This window comes from Salvelinus namaycush, unplaced genomic scaffold (assembly GCF_016432855.1).
Source record: "Salvelinus namaycush isolate Seneca unplaced genomic scaffold, SaNama_1.0 Scaffold566, whole genome shotgun sequence".
Lineage (NCBI taxonomy): Eukaryota > Metazoa > Chordata > Actinopteri > Salmoniformes > Salmonidae > Salvelinus > Salvelinus namaycush.
In genome coordinates, this window is record NW_024061271.1 from 58,252 (window position 1) to 80,870 (window position 22,619).

Sequence of the window (22,619 nt, forward strand, 5' to 3'; positions counted from 1 at the left end):
AAAGTGTTGTCATTGTTAATGGTTCAACAATGTTCAGAAATATTGACTGTTCTGTTATTTATTGTTGTAGCTGAGTGAGCTGTGACTTACATCTAAAATGAGTCTCTCTGGGGAGAGAGAGGAGGAGACCACTGCCTCTAAAATTTGTCTCTCTGGGGAGAGAGAGGAGGAGACCACTGCCTCTAAAATTTGTCTCTCTGGGGAGAGAGAGGAGGAGACCACTGCCTCTAAAATGTGTCTCTCTGGGGAGAGAGAGGAGGGGACCACTGCCTCTAAAATGAGCCTCTCTGGGGAGAGAGAGGAGGAGACCACTGCCTCTAAAATGAGTCTCTCTGGGGAGAGAGAGGAGGAGACCACTCCCTCTAAAATGACTCAAGACACCAGTTCTAAGAAGTAAGAGATGAATTGTAAAATATACATGGTTAACCTGTTATAACAGGTTAAAAATATCAAACTAATGAAAAGTGTTACAAATTACATAAAATGTAGGTCTACATCATTCATTTAAAAGGCAAAAAATGGATTTACCAATTGTAGACTGTAGCTTTATAAAGAAACCTCAGGACTTCTAGAAGTTCCACTATACAGTTGTTAAAATGAAGTAGATGAGGTATTGATGAGGTGATTTGTCTCCCTGTTTTGTTCAGTGTCCAGAAGCCCAGAGCAGAGTCACCTACAACCAGCCTGCTATCAATGAAGAGTGATCAGCCACCTACTTTCAGCCAGGAACCATTACCAGATGACAATAAGGAAGTGGAGAGTTTGGACAGTGAGGATGCATTAAAGATCACACACAACCTTCTGGACAGAAGAAGTAAGACTGTGTTTCATACAATATTACAAAGAAGGGTTCACACACACACACACACACACACACACACACACACACACACACACACACACACACACACACACACACACACACACACACACACACACACACACACACGAGTCCCAACTCTCATTGTTTTCCTACAGGTCAAACTCTGCTGACAGTCCAACAAGACATTAAGGCTAAACTGAAACACAAGTATCAACACATATCTGAAGGAATTGGACACCATGGAAACCAAAGTCTGTTCAAGGACATCTACACAGAGCTCTACATCACAGAGGGTGGAAGTGGAGGGCTCAATAATGAACATGAGGTTAGACAGATAGAGATGGCATCCAAGAAACAAACCACACAAGAGACACCAATCAAATGCAACGACATCTTCAAGCATTTACCTGGACAAGACAAACCTATCAGAACTGTGCTGACAAAAGGAATCGCTGGCATTGGAAAAACAGTCTCTGTGCAGAAGGTCATCCTTGACTGGGCCGAGGGAAAAGCAAATCAGGACGTTCATTTCACGTTTCCTCTTCCATTCCGTGATCTGAACCTGAAAAAGGACCAATACAGTCTGATGCAACTTCTTTCCCACTACTTCTCAGAGCTGAAAGAGATTGACAGCATTGAAGATGGTGAAACCAAAACTGTTTTCATTTTTGATGGTCTGGATGAGTGTCGACTTCCTCTAGACTTCAAAAACAATGAGAAGTGCTGTGATGTCACGAACCCAACCTCAGTGGACGTGCTGCTGACAAACCTCATCAAGGGGAATCTGCTTCCCTCTGCTCTCCTCTGGATAACCACACGGCCTGCAGCAGCCAATCAGATCCCTCCTGAGTGTATTGACCAGGTGACAGAGGTACGAGGGTTCAATGAACCACAGAAGAAGGAATACTTCAGGAAGAAAATCACAGATCAGAATCTGGCCAATGAAATCATCACCCACATGAAGACATCAAGGAGCCTCCACATCATGTGCCACATGCCAGTCTTCTGTTGGATATCAGCCACGGTCCTTGAGATGATACTGAAAGAGGCAGAGAAGGATGAAGTCCCCAAAACTCTGACCCAGATGTACTCACACTTCATACTCATCCAAATCATTGTGAAGAACAGGAAGTACAACAAAGCCACAGAGACAAACCCAAAGGAACCGTCTCAGTCAGACAAAGAGATGATCCTGAAACTGGCGAAGCTGGCTTTCCAACAGCTGCAGAAGGGCAACCTGATCTTCTATGAGGAGGACCTGAGAGAGTGTGGCCTTGATGTCACAGAGGCATCAGAGTACTCAGCATTGTGTACAGAGATCTTTAAAGAAGAATCTGGGCTGTACCAAGACAAGGTCTACAGCTTTGTGCATCTGAGCATTCAGGAGTTTCTAGCAGCAGTGCATGCTTTAGAATCATGTCTGGACAAGAAGGAAAATGTTTTCTCCCCCACTAGTGATGATGAAGAGAAGGAGTCAATCCAGTTGTCTGACTTACACAGGAGCGCAGTGGACCAGGCCTTGAAAAGTAAGAATGGACACCTTGACCTGTTCCTCCGCTTCCTTCTAGGTCTCTCACTGGAGTCCAATCAGAATCTGTTACGAGGCCTTCTGACACAGACAGGAAGTACAACACAGACCAATGAGAGCACAGTTGAGTACCTTTCAGACAAGATCGAGGAGGAATCCTCACCAGAAAGGATCATCAACTTGTTTCACTGTCTGAATGAGCTTGGTTCCAACTCTCTAGTTGAAGACATGCAGACCTCCCTGCGATCAGGAACCCTTTCAGCAACAAGACTAGAACCTGACCAATGTTCAGCCCTGGCCTACCTGTTACTGATGTCAGAGGAGGGGCTGGAGGAGTTTGACCCGAAGACATACAACACATCAGAGGAAGGTTATCAGAGGTTGCTGCCGGTAGTTAGAACCTGCAAGAGAGCACTGTAAGTTCTGTTATTGAGTTGATGTTTACAGTATCATTATAATGACGGATTTGTATATCTAACAGATTATCTCCTCTCTCCAGACTGGATGGCTGTAAACTCACATATAAATCCTGTGAGACTCTGGCCTCAGCTCTGCAGACACCAAACTCCCCCCTGAGAGAACTGGACCTCAGCTATAATAACCTGGGAGACAGAGGAGTGGAGCTGCTCTGTGTTGGACTAACCAGTCCACTCTGCAACATACAGACACTTGTGTGAGTTAACTTTCTTCAGTATCCACTGTGAGTTCATATATTTTGTATGTAGTTAGTATGTGTGTGTTTTTAACATTATTTGAACATCTTGGTAAATATGCAGAAACGTACATCAAATGTGATAAATATATAAAACTAAGGTTAAATATCTTAAGTGAGTTAGTATGTTTTCAACATTGGTTAATCATGTGTACTTCCGTTTTTGTCTCTTGCTCCCTCTTAGTGAATAGGGGGCGCTGTTTTCACTTTGGGAAAAATCGTGCCCAAATTAAATGGCCTCGTACTCTGTTCTAGATCATACGATATGCATATTATTATTACTATTGGATAGAAAACACTCTGAAGTTTCTAAAACTGTTTGAATTATATCTGTGAGTAAAACAGAACTCATTTGGCAGCAAACTTCCAAACAGGAAGTGAAAATTCTGTAAATGGGGCTCTGTGTCAGGCCTTGCCTATTCAATTGCCTTATATTTATGGATCTGTATGCAATTCATACGCATTCCACTAGATGTCAACAGGCAGTAGAATGTTGAATGGGGTATCTAGCTTGACGTGAAACCGAATGAGAGCTTTTGGAGTGACAGGTCCGCCCTATTGGCAGTATTCAGCTGCGCACCAGAGAACACCACATTGTCTTCTGAAATGCGTTAGGTATACACGACGAAATGCGCCGTCTTGGACTTTATTGGATACATATGAGAAAAACATCATAAAGATGGATTTTCAACCGAGTTTGACCAGTTTATTCAACGTTTATTGTGACTTGGAATTTTTCGTTCCATGCGCGGAATTTTTCGTTCCAAGAGTTGATGGACATGTGCCCTCCACAATGCTAGCCAAAGTTGCTAATTCGACAGAAGAAATGGACATTCTAAAACAAAACAACGATTTATTGTGGAACTAGGACTCCTTGCACTACATTCTGATGGAAGATCATCAAAGGTAAGAGAATATTTATGATGTTATTTCGTATTTTTGTGGAATATGTTGGCTCCAACATGGCGGAGAATTGCTGGGCGCTGTCTCAGAATATTGCGTGCTGTACTTTGTACTAAAGTTATTTTTTTAAATCTAACACAGCGGTTGCATAAAGAACCAGTGTATCTTTCATTTGCTGTACAACATGTATTTTTTAGTAAAGTTTATGATGAGTTCTTTGGTTAGATAACGTGACTGTCCAAAATATCTCCGGGCAATTTTGTGCATTATGGCTACGTATTCACAATGTAAAACCAGGATTTGTAGCTCTAAATATGCACATTTTCGAACCAACATAAATGTATTGTATAACATGGTGGTGAGCTAACATAAATATATATTGTGTTTTCACTGTAGAACACTTAAAAAATCGGAAATATTGGCTGGATTCACAAGATGTTTATCTTTCATTTGCTGTACAACATGTATTTTTCATAAATGTTTTATGATGAGTATTTACTTATTTCACGTTACTCTCTGTAATTATTCTGGCTGTTTTGGTGCTATTTGTGACGGTGGCTGCAATGTAAAACTACGATTTATACCTATAAATATGCACATTTTCGAACAAAACATAAATGTATTGTATAACATGATGTTATAAGACTGTCATCTGATGAAGTTGTTCAAAGGTTAGTGATTAATTTTATCTCTTTGGGTTTTGTGAAAGCTATGTTTGCGGTGAAAACATGGCGTTGTGTGTTTGGCTATTGTGGTGAGCTAACAAAGATATATTGTGTTTTCGCTGTAAAACATTTTAAAAATCGGACATGTTGGCTGGATTCACAAGATGTTTATCTTTCATTTGGTGTATTTTTGAATATTTTTGAATTTCGCGCGCTGCGAAGCGGAATGTTGTGGGTGTTCGCTAGCGGAACCCCGGGGCGAGAAAGGTTAATTAATGTATCTCATTATTCTTAAAGCTTTGCAGTGTATCACCATATCTCCTCTCTCCAGACTGGATGGCTGTAAGCTCACATATAAATCCTGTGAGACTCTGACCTCAGCTCTGCAGACACCAAACTCCCCCCTGAGAGAACTGGACCTCAGCAACAATGACCTGGGAGACAGAGGAGTGGAGCTGCTCTGTGTTGGACTAACCAGTCCACTCTGCAACATACAGACACTTGTGTGAGTTAACTTTCTTCAGTATCCACTGTGAGTTCATATATTTTGTATGTAGTTAGTATGTGTGTGTTTTTAACATTATTTGAACATCTTGGTAAATATGCAGAAACGTACATCAAATGTGATAAATATATCAAACTATATCAAGGTTAAATATCTTGAGTGAGTTTGTGTTTTTAGAAAAAATATAAACTACTGGAACCAAGACTTCAAAATAACTGATATTGGAACAAGATGGAGGGAATGTTGGAACATAAATAACACAATTACAGTTAACAAGAATGTATGTTTAATCCAGTACAAACTAATGTATAGAATTTATTACACAAGACAACATTCACAAATTCTACAGCACAACGACAGAGTCGTGTCTTAAGTATAAAACTAACATTGAGTCAATAATTCATGCTTTCTGGGAATGCTATAATTCCAAAAGTTATGGGCGGAGTTAGAAGTTGTCTGTCAGAAGTATTACAACGTAAACATACTTTTAATCCGTCTTTCTGCATATTTCATGACATGGCATATGGGGGGTGTAGTGAGATACCCGATGTCGTGTCTTTACAATGGATTATATGATATATAACATGCTATTTTATCAAATCAATTCTCTGTAATTAATATTACCTGATTAAACTAATCATGTAAATGTAATTAACTAGGAAGTTGGGGCACCACGGAAGAATGTTTATAGAGCTGTTGTCTTCCGAATAAACTGATATGATGACTGGTTACACAAAGAAAGGGGTTGGGTTTGAATGAAAGAGCGGGAAGACTGAGGAACAAATGGATTGGGTCTCTATCGGTCCTCATGAAGCTATGCTATCGTAAATACAGAATCTTATGCATTCTAAATAACCGCCCATTCGGAAAAGGATAATGCAAGAAATATATTTACTCTGAGCTGCGCTTCGATAGATGGGTCGAAGATGGAAGGCTGGGTTGCCCAGCAGAGATCTCCCTTGTCCTTTGAAGAGTATTTCTGGGCGCATACGTCGTGGTCTGTCGTCTTGTGGTAGAACGGATACGTCGTGGTCTGTCGTCTTGTGGTAGAACGGATACGTCGTGGTCTGTCGTCTTGTGGTAGAACGGATACGTTGTAGTACCCTGTCTTACTTATTGTTTGTCTTTTCCTAAGCCAACACGTTTACAGCTGCTGCTGATAACTCGACGTCTAGGATGTATCACTTCTTTAGTGAATAAGAGTTCAAAGTTCACACCAAGTTGCCATACTGTAAGTTCATGCTATATTCTGGCTGGTGTAGTCGAAATTCATCCTTCCAGCGTGGCGATTGAAATTCCACTTTGAAATTCGCCCTTCTAAACGTATGGACATCAGTCCTCACGTCATTGGGAACACAATGTTAATTTCGTTAGGTTGTAGTCGTTCAACCATTCGCAACGAGAGCTCACGCTGAGGTTGGCTTAGTTCGCCGTGAATTGGGGTTTATAGAAATGTAGAAAAGGGGTTTGTTCATCATTTCCAACCAATGCCTGTTGACGTGGGTGTGGCCACTGATTGAGCATATTTTACTTATGAAAACAGTTCTCTCGCTTTAAAAACTAAAATTACATTTAATCATTTCACAAATAGTTTCATATTTAAATATTTAAATTGCACAACAATTCCATGTGGATCTGATAACTAGAACGTGTAGACTTTCCAAGATACAGTTTGTCGTCCTGTCATCAGTAATAATGTCTCAGACAAGAACTGATCTGACATCATATTCTTTAAGTACCAACGGACACTTTCAACTGGTTGGATTACAGAAATGTTGTTCAGTTACCAACCTGTTGACGTTACCATACTCTCTATGTTAACAAAGGGCTTTCCAAGAGTCCATTCTGTAGAGTAGAGAGAGAAAAGGGGTTAAGGTATTTATGGGGGTCATAAACCTCACCAATAGGGCAACGTCATGACACCGATGAGCTGGACGATTCTCTTCTCATCATTCATCTTGTAAAAACTAATACAAAAAATATATGAAGGGTCGTAAAAGTATGTTTTTAACATTGGTTAATCATGTGGGGCGGCAGGTAACCTAGTGGTTAGAGCGTTGGACTTGTAACCGAAAGGTTGCTAGATTGAATCCCCGAGCTGACAAGGTAATAATCTGTCCTTCTGCCCCTGAACAAAACAGTGTTCCTAGGCCGTCATTGAAAGTAAGAATTTGTTCTTTACTGACTTGCCTAGTTAAATAAAGGTTAAATAACAATTGTCTTCATGCATCTCATTATTCTTAAAGCTTTGAATATTTAAGTGTATATCTCCTCTCTCCAGACTAGCTGGCTGTAAACTCACATATGAATCGTGTGAGACTCTGCAGACACCAAACTCCCCCCTGAGAGAACTGGACCTCAGCAACAATTACCTGGGAGACAGAGGAGTGGAGCTGCTCTGTGTTGGACTAACCAGTCCACTCTGCAACATACAGACACTAGTGTGAGTTCAATATCTTCAGTATGAGTTATTATGTGGATGTTTTAAACATGTGTTAATCATGTTCTCCTCTGCCCTCTAGTCTAGGTCAATGTGGTCTGACAGAGGGTTGCTGTTCAGATCTGGCCTCAGTCCTGAGTTCACCCAACTCACAACTGAAACAACTGGAGCTGAGAGACAATGACCTGCAGGACTCAGGAGTTACACTGCTGTCTGCTGGACTGGAGGACCCAGACTGTAAACTACACACACTGGGGTAAGTACATCTGTTTCAGTCAGGTCAGTACTGAGCTGAGTTACACTGCTGTCTGCTGGACTGGAGGATCCAGACTGTAAACTACACACACTGGGGTAAGTACATCTGTTTCAGTCAGGTCTGTACTGAGCTGAGTTACACTGCTGTCTGCTGGACTGGAGGATCCAGACTGTAAACTACACACACTGGGGTAAGTACAGCTGTTTCAGTCAGGTCAGTGCTGAGTTTAGTAAAACAAATACTCTGAAAATCTGATGTTTCATGACAATGTTTGTGTCATGGACAAATGTATGGGTGTCCTACAAGATGATTGACACCAGTACACCAACCTAGACAGCTGTTGTGTGTCTCTGTAGGCTGTCTGGCTGTCTGGTCACAGAGGAGGGCTGTGCTGCTCTGTCTTCAGCTCTGAGGTCAAACCCCTCCCTCCTGAAAGAGCTGGACCTGAGCTACAATCACCCAGGAGACTCTGCAGGGGGACTGCTTTCAGCTGCTCTGGTGGGAGCTGCTCTGGTGTATCCCACATATAAACTGATGAAGCTGAAGTAAGTCAGAATAGATGTCCTAATAGTGTGAGCAGCGGTTGTGTCATATGTAGTGTAGTAGGGTCAGTAACATGAGGACATGATGGTAGAATTAAGGGGAAGTTTACTCAGCAGGCTGAGCACTCCAACACAGCATACATCATCCCCACATGAATACTCTTCTTCTGCATCTCTGATATCCTGTTGGAATTGTACTCTGTTCTGTATGCAGGATAGAATACCTGTATGTCTCTAGTAATGAATTGTACTCCGTTCTGTATGAAGTAGGTAGGATAGAATACCTGTATGTCTCTAGTAATGAATTGTACTCCGTTCTGTATGCAGTAGGTAGGATAGAATACCTGTATGTCTCTAGTAATGAATTGTACTCCGTTCTGTATGCAGTAGGTAGGCTAGAATACCTGTATGTTTCTAGTAATGAATTGTACTCTGTTCCGTATGCAGTAGGTAGGATAGAATACCTGTATGTCTCTAGTAATGAATTGTACTCTGTTCTGTATACAGTAGGTAGGATAGAATACCTGTATGTCTCTAGTAATGAATTGTACTCCGTTCTGTATGCAGTAGGTAGGATAGAATACCTGTATATCTCTAGTAATGAATTGTACTCCATTCTGTATGCAGTAGGTAGGATAGAATACCTGTATGTCTCTAGTAATGAATTGTACTCCGTTCTGTATGCAGTAGGTAGGATAGAATACCTGTATGTCTCTAGTAATGAATTGTACTCCGTTCTGTATGCAGTAGGTAGGATAGAATACCTGTATGTCTCTAGTAATGAACTTGGATAGTGCACCAGAACACAACAATATGGTTTAAATGTTGACTGCTTTATTAGGTCTTTGTCAGTCAATAACCTGTTTCTCCTACAGTGTGGATCATGGTGGAGAGTGCAGGCTGAAATCAGGGCTGAGGAAATGTAAGTCTCTTCAATCCTAATTAACTGAATATTCAGAACTATTGTAACATAGTAACTCATCAATACTTGTTCTGTAACTACAAAACAAAATGTTATATGAAGATGTGGTTTGATTAAACTCTCATTTTGTCTACAGATGCCTGTCATCTCACCCTGGACCCAAATACAGCACACCCACACCTGAAACTGTCTGAGGGGAACAGGAAGGTGACATGTGTGAAAGAGAAGCAGCATTATGAAGACCATCCAGACAGATTTGACTATCTTTACCAAGTTCTCTGCAGACAAGGCTTATCTGGGTGTCGTTATTACTGGGAGGTGGAGAGGGATGGTGACATGGCTGACATTGGTGTGGTGTACGAAGGACTGAAGAGGAAGGGACGGTTGTATGACAATTGGATTGGCGATAATAGGAAGTCCTGGTGTTTATTCTGCTCTCATAGAGGTTATGACTTTTTCCATGCTGGAGTCTGTAGCAGAATCCTCCCTGGTTCTGTTTCTAACAGAGTTGGAGTGTATCTGGACTGGCCAGCTGGTACTTTGTCCTTCTATAGTGTGTCCTCCTCTGGTACACTGACACACCTTTACACAAGACACACCACATTCACTGAACCCCTCTATCCTGGGTTTAAGGTTTACTCCTCAGTGACCCTGTGTCAGATAGATGACCAACACATTCAGAGGTGAGTGTTTTAATGTGTTCTGTTGGACCTACAGACAGTTAGATTAGTAGTAGTGGTGTGTTTTAATGTGTTCTGTTGGACCTACAGACAGTTAGATTAGTAGTAGTGGTGTGTTTTAATGTGTTCTGTTGGACCTACAGACAGTTAGATTAGTAGTAGTGGTGTGTTTTAATGTGTTCTGTTGGACCTACAGACAGTTAGATTAGTAGTAGTGGTGTGTTTTAATGTGTTCTGTTGGACCTACAGACAGTTAGATTAGTAGTAGTGGTGTGTTTTAATGTGTTCTGTTGGACCTACAGACAGTTAGATTAGTAGTAGTGGTGTGTTTTAATGTGTTCTGTTGGACCTACAGACAGTTAGATTAGTAGTAGTGGTGTGTTTTAATGTGTTCTGTTGGACCTACAGACAGTTAGATTAGTAGTAGTGGTGTGTTTTAATGTGTTCTGTTGGACCTACAGCCTTTTGACTTCAGGGATTCCTCAGAGCTGTAAGACTTGTGACCATGTTGAGGTAAGTCATAATGTCAATTCTTACTTTTACATACCTGCAGGAGTCAGGCACTGTCTCAAAGCCAGGTGTGTACTGACCAACCATTCATACTGGGATATAGACAGTCCTGTGTTCTGCTTTAGTAATATAAACACAGTCTCAAAGCCAGGTGTGTAGTGACCAACCATTCATACTGGGATATAGACAGTCCTGTGTTCTGCTTTAGTAATATAAACACAGTCTCAAAGCCAGGTGTGTAGTGACCAACCATTCATACTGGGATATAGACAGTCCTGTGTTCTGCTTTAGTAATATAAACACAGTCTCAAAGCCAGGTGTGTACTGACCCACCATTCATACTGGGATATAGACAGTCCTGTGTTCTGCTTTAGTGATATAAACACAGTCTCAAAGCCAGGTGTGTACTGACCCACCATTCATACTGGGATATAGACAGTCCTGTGTTCTGCTTTACTAATATAAACAGTCTCAAAGCCAGGTGTGTAGTGACCAACCATTCATACTGGGATATAGACAGTCCTGTGTTCTGCTTTAGTAATATAAACACTGTCTCAAAGCCAGGTGTGTACTGACCAACCATTCATACTGGGATATAGACAGTCCTGTGTTCTGCTTGTAGGCATGCAGGATTTTAGCTGTTGTCATATTTTGTCATTAGACAGTTTAACTGATAAATCACCAGCATTCCATGTAACATTGAATAAATACATTAGATTAGTTACTTTGGTTAATGGGCCAGTTTCCCAGACACAGATTAAGTCTTGTCCTGGACCTTAAAGAACTTTCTATTGAAACTTCCATTGAGCATGCTTTTTAGTCCAGCACTAGACTCAATCTGTGTCCAGGAAACAGGCCCCATATGTATTACTGACATGCTTGTCCTTGTTCAGGACTCCACACACTGGCTTCAGATTGAACCCTTGACTTCCACTGTCCAGGGACTGACGATGTTCAGGTAAAATAACTACTTTTAACATTTCATTCCACCTGCTAGTGTATTTCCCCATTACCTTTGGGAATAGTCTTCTAATCCAACCTCTCCATTTAACCATTGACCCTCTCTACCATATCTTGTTGTTGCCCTCAGACACAGGACACCCAAAGGGAGTTATGAGTGCACAGTGTCTGGGCTCCGCTGGCTGTGTGAGAGAGATGTCATCCTGAAGTATCACTTCAGGAACTGGGAACCCTACAGTCAACTTCTGAAAGACATGCAGTACACACAAGGTGGTCCATTGCTGGACATCACTATGGAGTTAGGTGAACTGGAGGAAGTTCATCTGCCACACTTTGTCTGTTTAGGTAAAACCATATAGAAATAGTATTCAGAAAGACATTTCCATGTAACTTTGTTTCACTTCCTGAATGAATGAATGAACTATTCTGGGAGTTTGAGTTTACTGTGATCTGTTACTGCATATTCTTTGTGTTTTAGTTGGATGAAAATAATACAATATTTGTCTTTCTGTCTCCTTTGTATTGTGTTGTTCAGGGACCAACCCTTCCCTGAGGAATGAGATGAAGATTCTTCATGAAAAGGAACATGGAGTGTCTTTAGAGGAAGTGCATGAGGTCACCAGATTCCATGCTAAGATTCTCCATCCCAAGTTCTCACCTATCTCTCTGATACTGAGATTACTGTCTTGGAACGTAGATGTCCACTGTGACGTGGTCCTCTATATGGCAGTAATAAAGGCAACAGTAGATTCAAGGCTGTACCTGCTCCTCAGAAACTCCAGTCAGAAAGAGGTGAGGCACTATCATTGAAGTGACAACAGTATGTTGAAACTTACTGAAGGAAAGCTGATAGTTTGTTAAAAATCTCTAGATTACAAAGACAACATGCAGCTCTGTGAGAAATCTATTTCTGTCTCATTCATTTGAAGAGCCAGTAGATGGCACACTTCTCTCTGGGCGAAGGAGATCCCATTGCCCCGGGGCAGTGAAGGGGACATAGCCCCGGGGCAGTGAAGGGGACATAGCCCCGGGGCTGTGAAGGGGACATTGCCCCGGGACTGTGAAGGGGACATTGCCCCGGGGCAGTGAAGGGGACATTGCCCCGGGGCTGTGAAGGGGACATTGCCCCGGGGCAGTGAAGGGGACATTGCCCCGGGGCAGTGAATGGGACATTGCCCCGGGGCAGTGAAGGGGACATTGCCCCGGGGCTGTGAAGGGGACATTGCCCCAGAGCAGTGAAGGGGACATTGCCCTGTGTTAGCGTGCTGTCTTTCACATGGGACGTTAAACAGGTGTCCTGACTCTCCATGGTCACTAAAGATCCCATGGTACTTATCGTAGGAGTAGGGGTGTACACCCGGTGTCCTGGCTAAACTCCCAATCTGACCCTCATACCATCATGGCAACCTAATCATCCTCAGCTTCCAATTGGCTCATTTTCCCCCTCTCCTATGCCCTGTAACTCTTCCCCAGGTCATTGCTGTAAAATAGAATCTCTTCTCAGTCAACTTACCTGGTACACCTTTCAAATAATATCCTGGTAAAATAAAGATAATAAATCAATAACGATTGTGTTGACAAAAATGGATTGCTCAGTGAGCTGCATGTTGTGTGAATTATGAGACTACATTGTTCTGACTGACTACTACATTGCTCATTTTGTAGGCTGTTCAGGAACGGGAGAAAGATCAGGTGTCCAAAGGATATTCAGAATTTCTCCTGCCAAGTCCAAACGGGTCCTTAAAGCTGAACAGTTGGTTTGCGTTCAAGAATCCCCACTCCACTTCCATCTATCCAGAGGTGCAGTTTTATCAGGCTGAGGACATGAATCTGTCATATTGTATATGAATAACAGGAATATCATTCTATTTCACTCTTTCTCTCTCTGTCTGTTGTCTCAATCGTTGCACCATATGGTCTTCTACAGAAGATTCAGGTGTTACCTGCAGACACCACACCAAGCTGTTGTCAGATGGTTATGGGAAACACAGGGGTTGACATTGAGATGGAGTTAATCGGGGATGATGAGAGGACAGTATGGAAATCAGTGTTATCAAAAGGTAAGAAATACTAGACATGAACAGTATGTCAATCATTTATGTCCTTTTCTAACAGATGCTATTAACATGTTTTATGATATATTCTCTTGTTTGTTTTTCAGATGTATACAGCAAATACTCTCATCCAACATGTAAGTTTGTTTTTGTGGACGGGGGTTATAAAACAGGTTACAGAGCTAACGTCTCTTCAAGTTGTGATGAAGGACACTGATGAAGTTCTTCATGAGTCATGTTCAGTGGGGTGATGAAGGTCTTCATGAGTCATGTTCAGTGGGGTGATGAAGGTCTTCATGAGTCATGTTCAGTGGGGTGATGAAGGTCTTCATGAGTCATGTTCAGTGGGGTGATGAAGGTCTTCATGAGTCATGTTCAGTGGGGTGATGAAGGTCTTCATGAGTCGTGTTCAGTGGGGTGATGAAGGTCTTCATGAGCCGTGTTCAGTGGGGTGATGAAGGTCTTCATGAGTCATGTTCAGTGGGGTGATGAACGTCTTCATGAGTCATGTTCAGTAGGGTGATGATGAAGGTCTTCATGAGTCATGTTCAGTGGGGTGATGAAGGTCTTCATGAGTCGTGTTCAGTGGGGTGATGAAGGTCTTCATGAGTCGTGTTCAGTGGGGTGATGAAGGTCTTCATGAGTCGTGTTCAGTGGGGTGATGAAGGTCTTCATGAGTCATGTTCAGTGGGGTGATGAAGGTCTTCATGAGTCATGTTCAGTGGGGTGATGAAGGTCTTCATGAGTCATGTTCAGTGGGGTGATGAAGGTCTTCATGAGTCATGTTCAGTGGGGTGATGATGAAGGTCTTCATGAGTCATGTTCAGTGGGGTGATGAAGGTCTTCATGAGTCATGTTCCGTGGGGTGATGAAGGTCTTCATGAGTCATGTTCAGTGGGGTGATGAAGGTCTTCATGAGTCATGAAGGCCTTCATTAGTCATGTTCAGTGGGGTGATGATGAAGTTCTTCATGAGTCATGTTCAGTGGGGTGATGAAGGTCTTCATGAGTCATGTTCAGTGGGGTGATGATGAAGTTCTTCATGAGTCATGTTCAGTGGGGTGATGAAGGTCTTCATGAGTCATGTTCAGTGGGGTGATGAAGGTCTTCATGAGTCGTGTTCAGTGGGGTGATGAATGTCTTCATGAGTCATGTTCAGTGGGGTGATGAAGGTCTTCATGAGTCGTGTTCAGTGGGGTGATGAAGGTCTTCATGAGTCGTGTTCAGTGGGGTGATGAAGGGCGTCATGAGTCATGTTCAGTGGGGTGTTGAAGGGCGTCATGAGTCATGTTCAGCGGGGTGATGAAGGTCTTCATGAGTCGTGTTCAGTGGGATGATGAAGGTCTTCATGAGTCATGTTCAGCGGGGTGATGAAGGTCTTCATGAGTCGTGTTCAGTGGGGTGATGAATGTCTTCATGAGTCGTGTTCAGTGGGGTGATGAAGGTCTTCATGAGTCGTGTTCAGTGGGGTGATGAAGGTCTTCATGAGTCATGTTCAGTGGGGTGATGAAGATCTTCATGAGTCGTGTTCAGTGGGGTGATGAAGGTCTTCATGAGTCATGTTCAGTGGGGTGATGAAGGTCTTCATGAGTCATGTTCAGTGGGGTGTTGAATGTCTTGTCTTCATGAGTCATGTTCAGTGGGGTGTTGAATGTCTTGTCTTCATGAGTCATGTTCAGTGGGGTGATGAAGGTCTTCATGAGTCATGTTCAGTGGGGTGTTGAAGGGCGTCATGAGTCATGTTCAGTGGGGTGTTGAAGGGCGTCATGAGTCATGTTCAGTGGGGTGATGAAGGTTTTCATGAGTCATGTTCAGTGGGGTGATGAAGGTCTTCATGAGTCGTGTTCAGTGGGATGATGAAGGTCTATATGAGTCATGTTCAGTGGGGTGATGAAGGTCTTCATGAGTCATGTTCAGTGGGGTGATGTAGGTCTTCATGAGTCATGTTCAGTGGGGTGATGAAGGGCGTCGTGTTCAGTGGGGTGATGAAGGTCTTCATGAGTCATGTTCAGTGGGGCGATGAAGGTCTTCATGAGTCATGTTCAGCGGGGTGATGAAGGGCGTCATGAGTCATGTTCAGTGGGGTGATGAAGGTCTTCATGAGTCGTGTTCAGTGGGGTGATGAAGGTCTTCATGAGTCATGTTCAGTGGGGTGATGAAGATCTTCATGAGTCGTGTTCAGTGGGGTGATGAAGGTCTTCATGAGTCATGTTCAGCGGGGTGATGAAGGTCTTCATGAGTCATGTTCAGTGGGGTGATGTAGGTCTTCATGAGTCATGTTCAGTGGGGTGATGAAGGTTTTCATGAGTCGTGTTCAGTGGGGTGTAATGATATAGAACATTCAGACAGAAATACAGAGCATTGCAAAAGTATCTGCATCACATTTTATTGTGTTACAAAGTGGGATTAAAAGGGATTTCATTGGAATTTCTTGTCAAGTCTACACAAAATACTCAGTAATGTCAAAATGGAAGAATATATATCTTAGATTGATATAAATTAAATTCCTAAAATATAGTTGTTCCATAAGTATTCAGCCCCCTGATTCAATACATGTTAGAAACACCTTGGCAGCCATTACAGCTGTGCATCTTGGGTAAGTCTCTAAGAGCTTTGCACACCTGGATTGTACAATATTAGCCCATTATTATTTTCATAATTATTCAAGCTCTTTCAAAATGTTGGGGATCATGGCTAGACAGCCATTTTCAAGTCTTGCCATAGATTCTCAAGCAGATTTAAGTTTAACTTGGCCACTTAGGAACATTCACTGTCTTCTTGGGAAGCAACTCCAGTGTAGATTTGGCCTTGTGTTTTAGGTTATTGTCCTGCTGAAAGGTGAATTCCTCCCCCAGTCCCTGGTGTAAAGCAGACTGAACCAGGTTGTCCTCTAGGAGTTTGTCTGTTCTTAGCTCCGTTCTATTTCTTTTTATCCTGATAAACTGCCCAGTATTTGCCGATGTCAAGCATACCCATACCATGATGCAGCCACCACCATGCTGGAAAATGTGGTAGTTACTCAGTGATGTGTTGTGTTGTATTTGCCCCAAACATGAGGCTTTGCATTTAGGCCAGAAAGTGTCTTCCTTTGTAGATGTTTTTTACAGTATTACTTTAGTACCTTGTTGCATATAAGATGCATGTTTTGGAATATTTTTATTCTGTATATTTGTATTCTTCTTTTCACTCTGTCATTTAAGTCGCTATTATGGAGTCACTACAATGTTGTTGATCCATCCTCAGTTTTCTCCCATCACAGACATTTGAAGTCTGTAACTGTTTTAAATTCACCAATGTCCTGGTGACATCACTAAGGTTTTTCCTTCCTCTTCTGCAGCTCAGTTCAGAAGGACGGCTGTATCGATGTGTCTATGTGGTTTAATATGTAATCCACAGCATCATTATTAACTTGACCACACTTAAAGAGATATTCAATGTCTGATTTGTTATTGTTACCCATCTACCCATCACTGCCCTTCTTTAAGAGGGTTTCTAAAAGATCCCTGGTCTTTGTATATAGTTGAATCTGTGCTTGAAATGCGATTCTTGACTGAGGGACCTTCCAGATGATGTATCTATGGGGGACAGGTCCACTTTGACATTACAGAGTATTTTCAGTAGATTGTTGACAAAACATTACAATTAAATCCATTTTAATCCCACTATGTAACACAGTAGAGAAAAGGGTGTGAATACTTTTGCACGGCTCTCTATGTTATGTAGAATAGACAATCGTGTCAGCCAGGGTAGGCGTCAATTCCAAATAAATCCGTCAATTCAGAAAGTAAACTGAAATTACAATTCAATAACTGGAAAAGGGTCATCTATTTTCAATGACTTGTTAATAAACCTAATAGTAAAAATTATTCATTTCAAAAGTGTTTTCAATTTTTTTATTGACTGACTTGAATTTGAATTGACTACAACCCTGGAGTCAGCTCTATAAAATAAATTAATTTCAGAGGAATGTTAACTGGAGAGACTGTTAGATGTAGAAACAGCTGCTGTTCACCCTAAAGCCATATTCATTTAATTCACCCCCTTTCAGCATTAACACTCCCTGAGATTCCTGCTGAGGAGTTTCTGAAGAAACACTGGGCTAAAATCATTCACGGAGCCACAAACCCAATGCCAATAGCAGATGATCTGTGGTCAAAGGACATGATTGGTGAAGAAGAGTACTCCAGAATAACAGCTGAAACAACTGAACAGGAGCGAATGAGAAAACTACTGAGATCAGTCCTCCCTAAAGGACCAGAAGTGACGGGAGCTTGTCTCAAAGCTCTCAGTGAACATGAACGCCATCTTGTTAAGTACTTGAGTGAATCTAGGTAACACAGCTTTCTTCTCTCCCTCCATTGAATATGCGGAATGATTTAAATATAGGTCAAATAAAAACATAGCTACTGTCACGACGTGGCCTTTTGGGTGTATATCGTGGCCGAGCGGCCGTTCATGTGCAAAGGATTAGCATTCCAATTAATAGAATTATCAACTGTGTGTAGTGAATCCATTTTGTCTTTCCCGCTCTTTTGTCTGTCTCCACCCCTTTTCTTTGTCTACCAAGCCGTCATATCGGCTTAGCCCACTATGGACTTTTCTATCAATGCATTGTTAGTAACAAATATCTACTGTTTGTTTGTTATGTATTTCTGTGATTATTTAGTTAGTTAGTAAATAAATAATTAAGCTATTTTGTATATTTCTGATTCATTATGGAAACTAGGGTTTGAGCAGATAACCAAACATTTTACAACGTTTGGAATGAGACTAACGAAGGTAACAATTAATCATCGTTAATAGAAGATTATAATTGATCAGATATTAAAATATCTGAAGAGTTATATTCGGAAAATTATAACTCTGTAAATCTCAACATTTTTCCGTGGTGCCCCGACATCCTAGTTCATTAATGTTTACATGATTAGTTTAATCACGTAATAATTAAACCTAGAGAACTGATTTGATAGAAATAAGCCTTCACATTTAATGATAGTCCAGACACGACACTACCCAGATCAAAAAAACTATATCAGAATGAAGCATGTTTTTGTGTTTCTTTCTGTAATAAATATGTCTTATTATAGTTCTATCATAGGACCATCATCACATCATTATCTCAGGTGTATCATAGGACCATCATCACATCATTATCTCAGGTGTATCATAGGACCATCATCAAATCAAATCAAGTTTATTTTATATAGCCCTTCGTACATCAGCTAATATCTCGAAGTGCTGTACAGAAACCCAGCCTAAAACCCCAAACAGCAAGCAATGCAGGTGTAGAAGCACGGTGGCTAGGAAAAACTCCCTAGAAAGGCCAAAACCTAGGAAGAAACCTAGAGAGGAACCAGGCTATGAGGGGTGGCCAGTCCTCTTCTGGCTGTGCCGGGTGGAGATTATAACAGAACATGGCCAAGATGTTCATAAATGACAAGCATGGTCAAATAATAATCAGGAATAAATGTCAGTTGGCTTTTCATAGCCGATCATTAAGAGTTGAAAACAGCAGGTCTGGGACAGGTAGGGGTTCCATAACCGCAGACAGAACCGTTGAAACTGGAACAGCAGCAAGGCCAGGTGGACTGGGGACAGCAAGGAGTCATCATGCCCGGTAGTCCTGACGTATGGTCCTAGGGCTCAGGTCCTCCGAGAGAGAGAAAGAAAGAGAGAAGGAGAGAATTAGAGAGAGCATACTTAAATTCACACAGGACACTGGATAAGACAGGAGAAGTACTCCAGATATAACCAACTGACCCTAGCCCCCCGACACAAACTACTGCAGCATAAATACTGGAGGCTGAGACAGGAGGGGTCAGGAGACACTGTGGCCCCATCCGATGATACCCCCGGACAGGGCCAAACAGGAAGGATATAACCCCACCCACTTTGCCAAAGCACAGAGGGATATCTTCAACCACCAACTTACAATCCTGAGACAAGGCCGAGTATAGCCCACAAAGATCTCCACCACAGCACAAACCAAGGGGGGGCGCCAACCCAGACAGGAAGATCACGTCAGTAACTCAACCCACTCAAGTGACGCACCCCTCCTAGGAACGGCATGAAAGAGCACCAGTAAGCCAGTGACTCAGCCCCTGTAATAGGGTTAGAGGCAGAGAATCCCAGTGGAGAGAGGGGAACCGGCCAGGCAGAGACAGCAAGGGCGGTTCGTTGCTCCAGAGCCTTTCCGTTCACCTTCACACTCCTGGGCCAGACTACACTCAATCATATGACCTACTGAAGAGATAAGTCTTCAGTAAAGACTTAAAGGTTGAGACCGAGTCATTATCTCAGGTGTATCATAGGACCATCATCACATTTTCTCAGGTGTATCATAGGACCATCATCACATCATTAGCTCAGGTGTAACATAGGACCATCATCACATCATTATCTCAGGTGTAACATAGGACCATCATCACATCATTAGCTCAGGTGTATCATAGGACCATCATCACCTCATTATCTCAGGTGTATCATAGGACCATCATCACATCATTATCTCAGGTGTAACATAGGACCATCATCACATCATTAGCTCAGTTGTAACATAGGACCATCATCACATCATTATCTCATTTGTATCATAGGACCATCATCACATCATTATCTCAGATGTATCATAGGACCATCATCACATCATTATCTCAGGTGTATCATAGGACCATCATAACATCATTATCTCAGATGTATCATAGGACCATCATCACATCATTATCTCAGGTGTATCTCACTCCTCCTCCTTCTCCATACTTTCTGATCTCTCTCTTCCCTTCTCCTCCATCCTCTGTCTTGTAGCGCCTAATCTGAAGATGCTGAGGTCTGTCTCCTAGTCTGTGGACAAAAACACTTAATCACCTAATCTGAAGATGCTGAGGCCTGTCTCCTAGTCTGTGGACAAAGACACTTCTTCACCTAATCTGAAGATGCTGAGGCCTGTCTCCTAGTCTGTGGACAAAGACACTTCTTCACCTAATCTGAAGATGCTGAGGCCTGTCTCCTAGTCTGTGGACAAAGACACTTCTTCATCTAATCTGAAGATGCAGAGGCCTGTCTCCTAGTCTGTGGACAAAGACACTTCTTCATCTAATCTGAAGATGCAGAGGCCTGTCTCCTAGTCTGTGGACAAAGACACTTCCTCACCTAATCTGAAGATGCTGAGGCCTGTCTCCTAGTCTGTGGACAAAGACACTTCTTCACCTAATCTGAAGATGCAGAGGCCTGTCTCCTAGTCTGTGGACAAAGACACTTCTTCACCTAATCTGAAGATGCTGAGGCCTGTCTCCTAGTCTGTGGACAAAGACACTTCTTCACCTAATCTGAAGATGCTGAGGCCTGTCTCCTAGTCTGTGGACAAAGACACTTCTTCACCTAATCTGAAGATGCTGAGGCCTGTCTCCTAGTCTGTGGACAAAGACACTTCTTCACATAATCTGAAGATGCTGAGGCCTGTCTCCTAGTCTGTGGACAAAGACACTTCTTCACCTAATCTGAAGATGCAGAGGCCTGTCTCCTAGTCTGTGGACAAAGACACTTCTTCACCTAATCTGAAGATGCTGAGGCCTGTCTCCTAGTCTGTGGACAAAGACACTTCTTCACCTAATCTGAAGATGCTGAGGCCTGTCTCCTAGTCTGTGGACAAAGACACTTCTTCACCTAATCTGAAGATGCTGAGGCCTGTCTCCTAGTCTGTGGACAAAGACACTTCTTCACATAATCTGAAGATGCTGAGGCCTGTCTCCTAGTCTGTGGACAAAGACACTTCTTCACCTAATCTGAAGATGCTGAGGCCTGTCTCCTAGTCTGTGGACAAAGACACTTCTTCACCTAATCTGAAGATGCTGAGGCCTGTCTCCTAGTCTGTGGACAAAGACACTTCTTCACATAATCTGAAGATGCTGAGGCCTGTCTCCTAGTCTGTGGACAAAGACACTTCTTCACCTAATCTGAAGATGCTGAGGCCTGTCTCCTAGTCTGTAGACAAAGACCCTAAGTCAAACAGGGCAGTGGATATGAGTGTTTAAATCAGACTGCTTATAACAGCACCACCTATAGGCTAATCGGTGCCATTATATTTTGACCAAGTTACTCACGGCCTCTAGTTTCTGTGTGCCAAATTAGAAAAAGAGTAATCAATGTATGCTGGAGGGAAATCAATCTAAGAATAACAATAGGGGTTCTATTTTAACAAATATTTCTGCTATTTTCACAACCAGAATTATGGGCCCAGTAGGTGGCGGTGGTGCGAAAGGGATGAATAAATTAATTGGAGGTGTGAGGAGAGCTTGGCCACTCACTGGCCAATCAACTCAGTTCATGGCTTAATACTGTATGCCATTGTCTCACGTTCTGTAGGGCTCCCGAGTGGAGCAGCGGTCTAAGGCGTCACTACAGACCCTGGTTCGATTCCAGGCTGTATCACAACCGGCCGCGATTGGAAGTTCCATAGGGCGATGCACAATTGGCCCGAGCGTCGTCCAGGTTAGGGTTTGGCCGGGGTAGGCCGTCATTGTAAATAAGAATTTGTTCTTAACCGACTTGCCAAGTTAAAGGTTAATTAAATCAAATCAAATATTGACGGTCTTTGTGTTGTCATCAACTCCAATCATTTCGGCTGGGGGCACGGAATATTCTCCTCCTAGTCCATACAATGTGGATTGATACTACAGTTTATTAAATATAATAGGTTATAACTTCTTTGGGCTGCAAGCCCGAAGCCGGGCACAATATGACAACAGCCACTTCAAGTGCAGGGCGCGAAATTCAAAATATATTTTTTAGAAATATTTAACTTTCACACATTAACAAGTCCAATACAGCATATGAAAGATAAACATCTTGTGAATCCAGCCAACATGTCCGATTTTTAAAATGTTTTACAGCGAAAACACCACATATATTTATGTTAGCTCACCACCAAATACAAAAAAGGACAGACATTTTTCACAGCACAGGTAGCATGCACAAAGCCAACCTAACTAACCAAGAACCAACCAAACTAACCAAGAAACAACTTCATCAGATGACAGTCTTATAACATGTTATACAATAAATCTATGTTTTGTTCGAAAAATGTGCATATTTGAGGTATAAATCAGTTTTACATTGCAGCTA

The 22,619-nt window shown here is 42.2% G+C and overlaps 1 protein-coding gene across 1 annotated transcript; it reads left to right on the forward strand.

The window, feature by feature from the left end:
- Nucleotides 1–284: 284 nt before the first annotated feature.
- Nucleotides 285–18,199, forward strand: LOC120041866 (NACHT, LRR and PYD domains-containing protein 12-like). Its single transcript, XM_038986733.1, has 16 exons — nt 285–393; nt 648–814; nt 979–2,767; nt 4,963–5,136; nt 7,659–7,832; nt 8,189–8,377; nt 9,250–9,296; nt 9,433–9,979; nt 10,438–10,489; nt 11,380–11,444; nt 11,577–11,791; nt 11,982–12,238; nt 13,112–13,246; nt 13,374–13,506; nt 13,608–13,637; nt 17,548–18,199. The coding sequence occupies exons 1-16, from the start codon at nt 323–325 to the stop codon at nt 17,832–17,834; spliced, it is 4,332 nt and encodes a 1,443-aa protein (XP_038842661.1). The 5' UTR covers nt 285–322; the 3' UTR covers nt 17,835–18,199.
- Nucleotides 18,200–22,619: the final 4,420 nt, after the last annotated feature.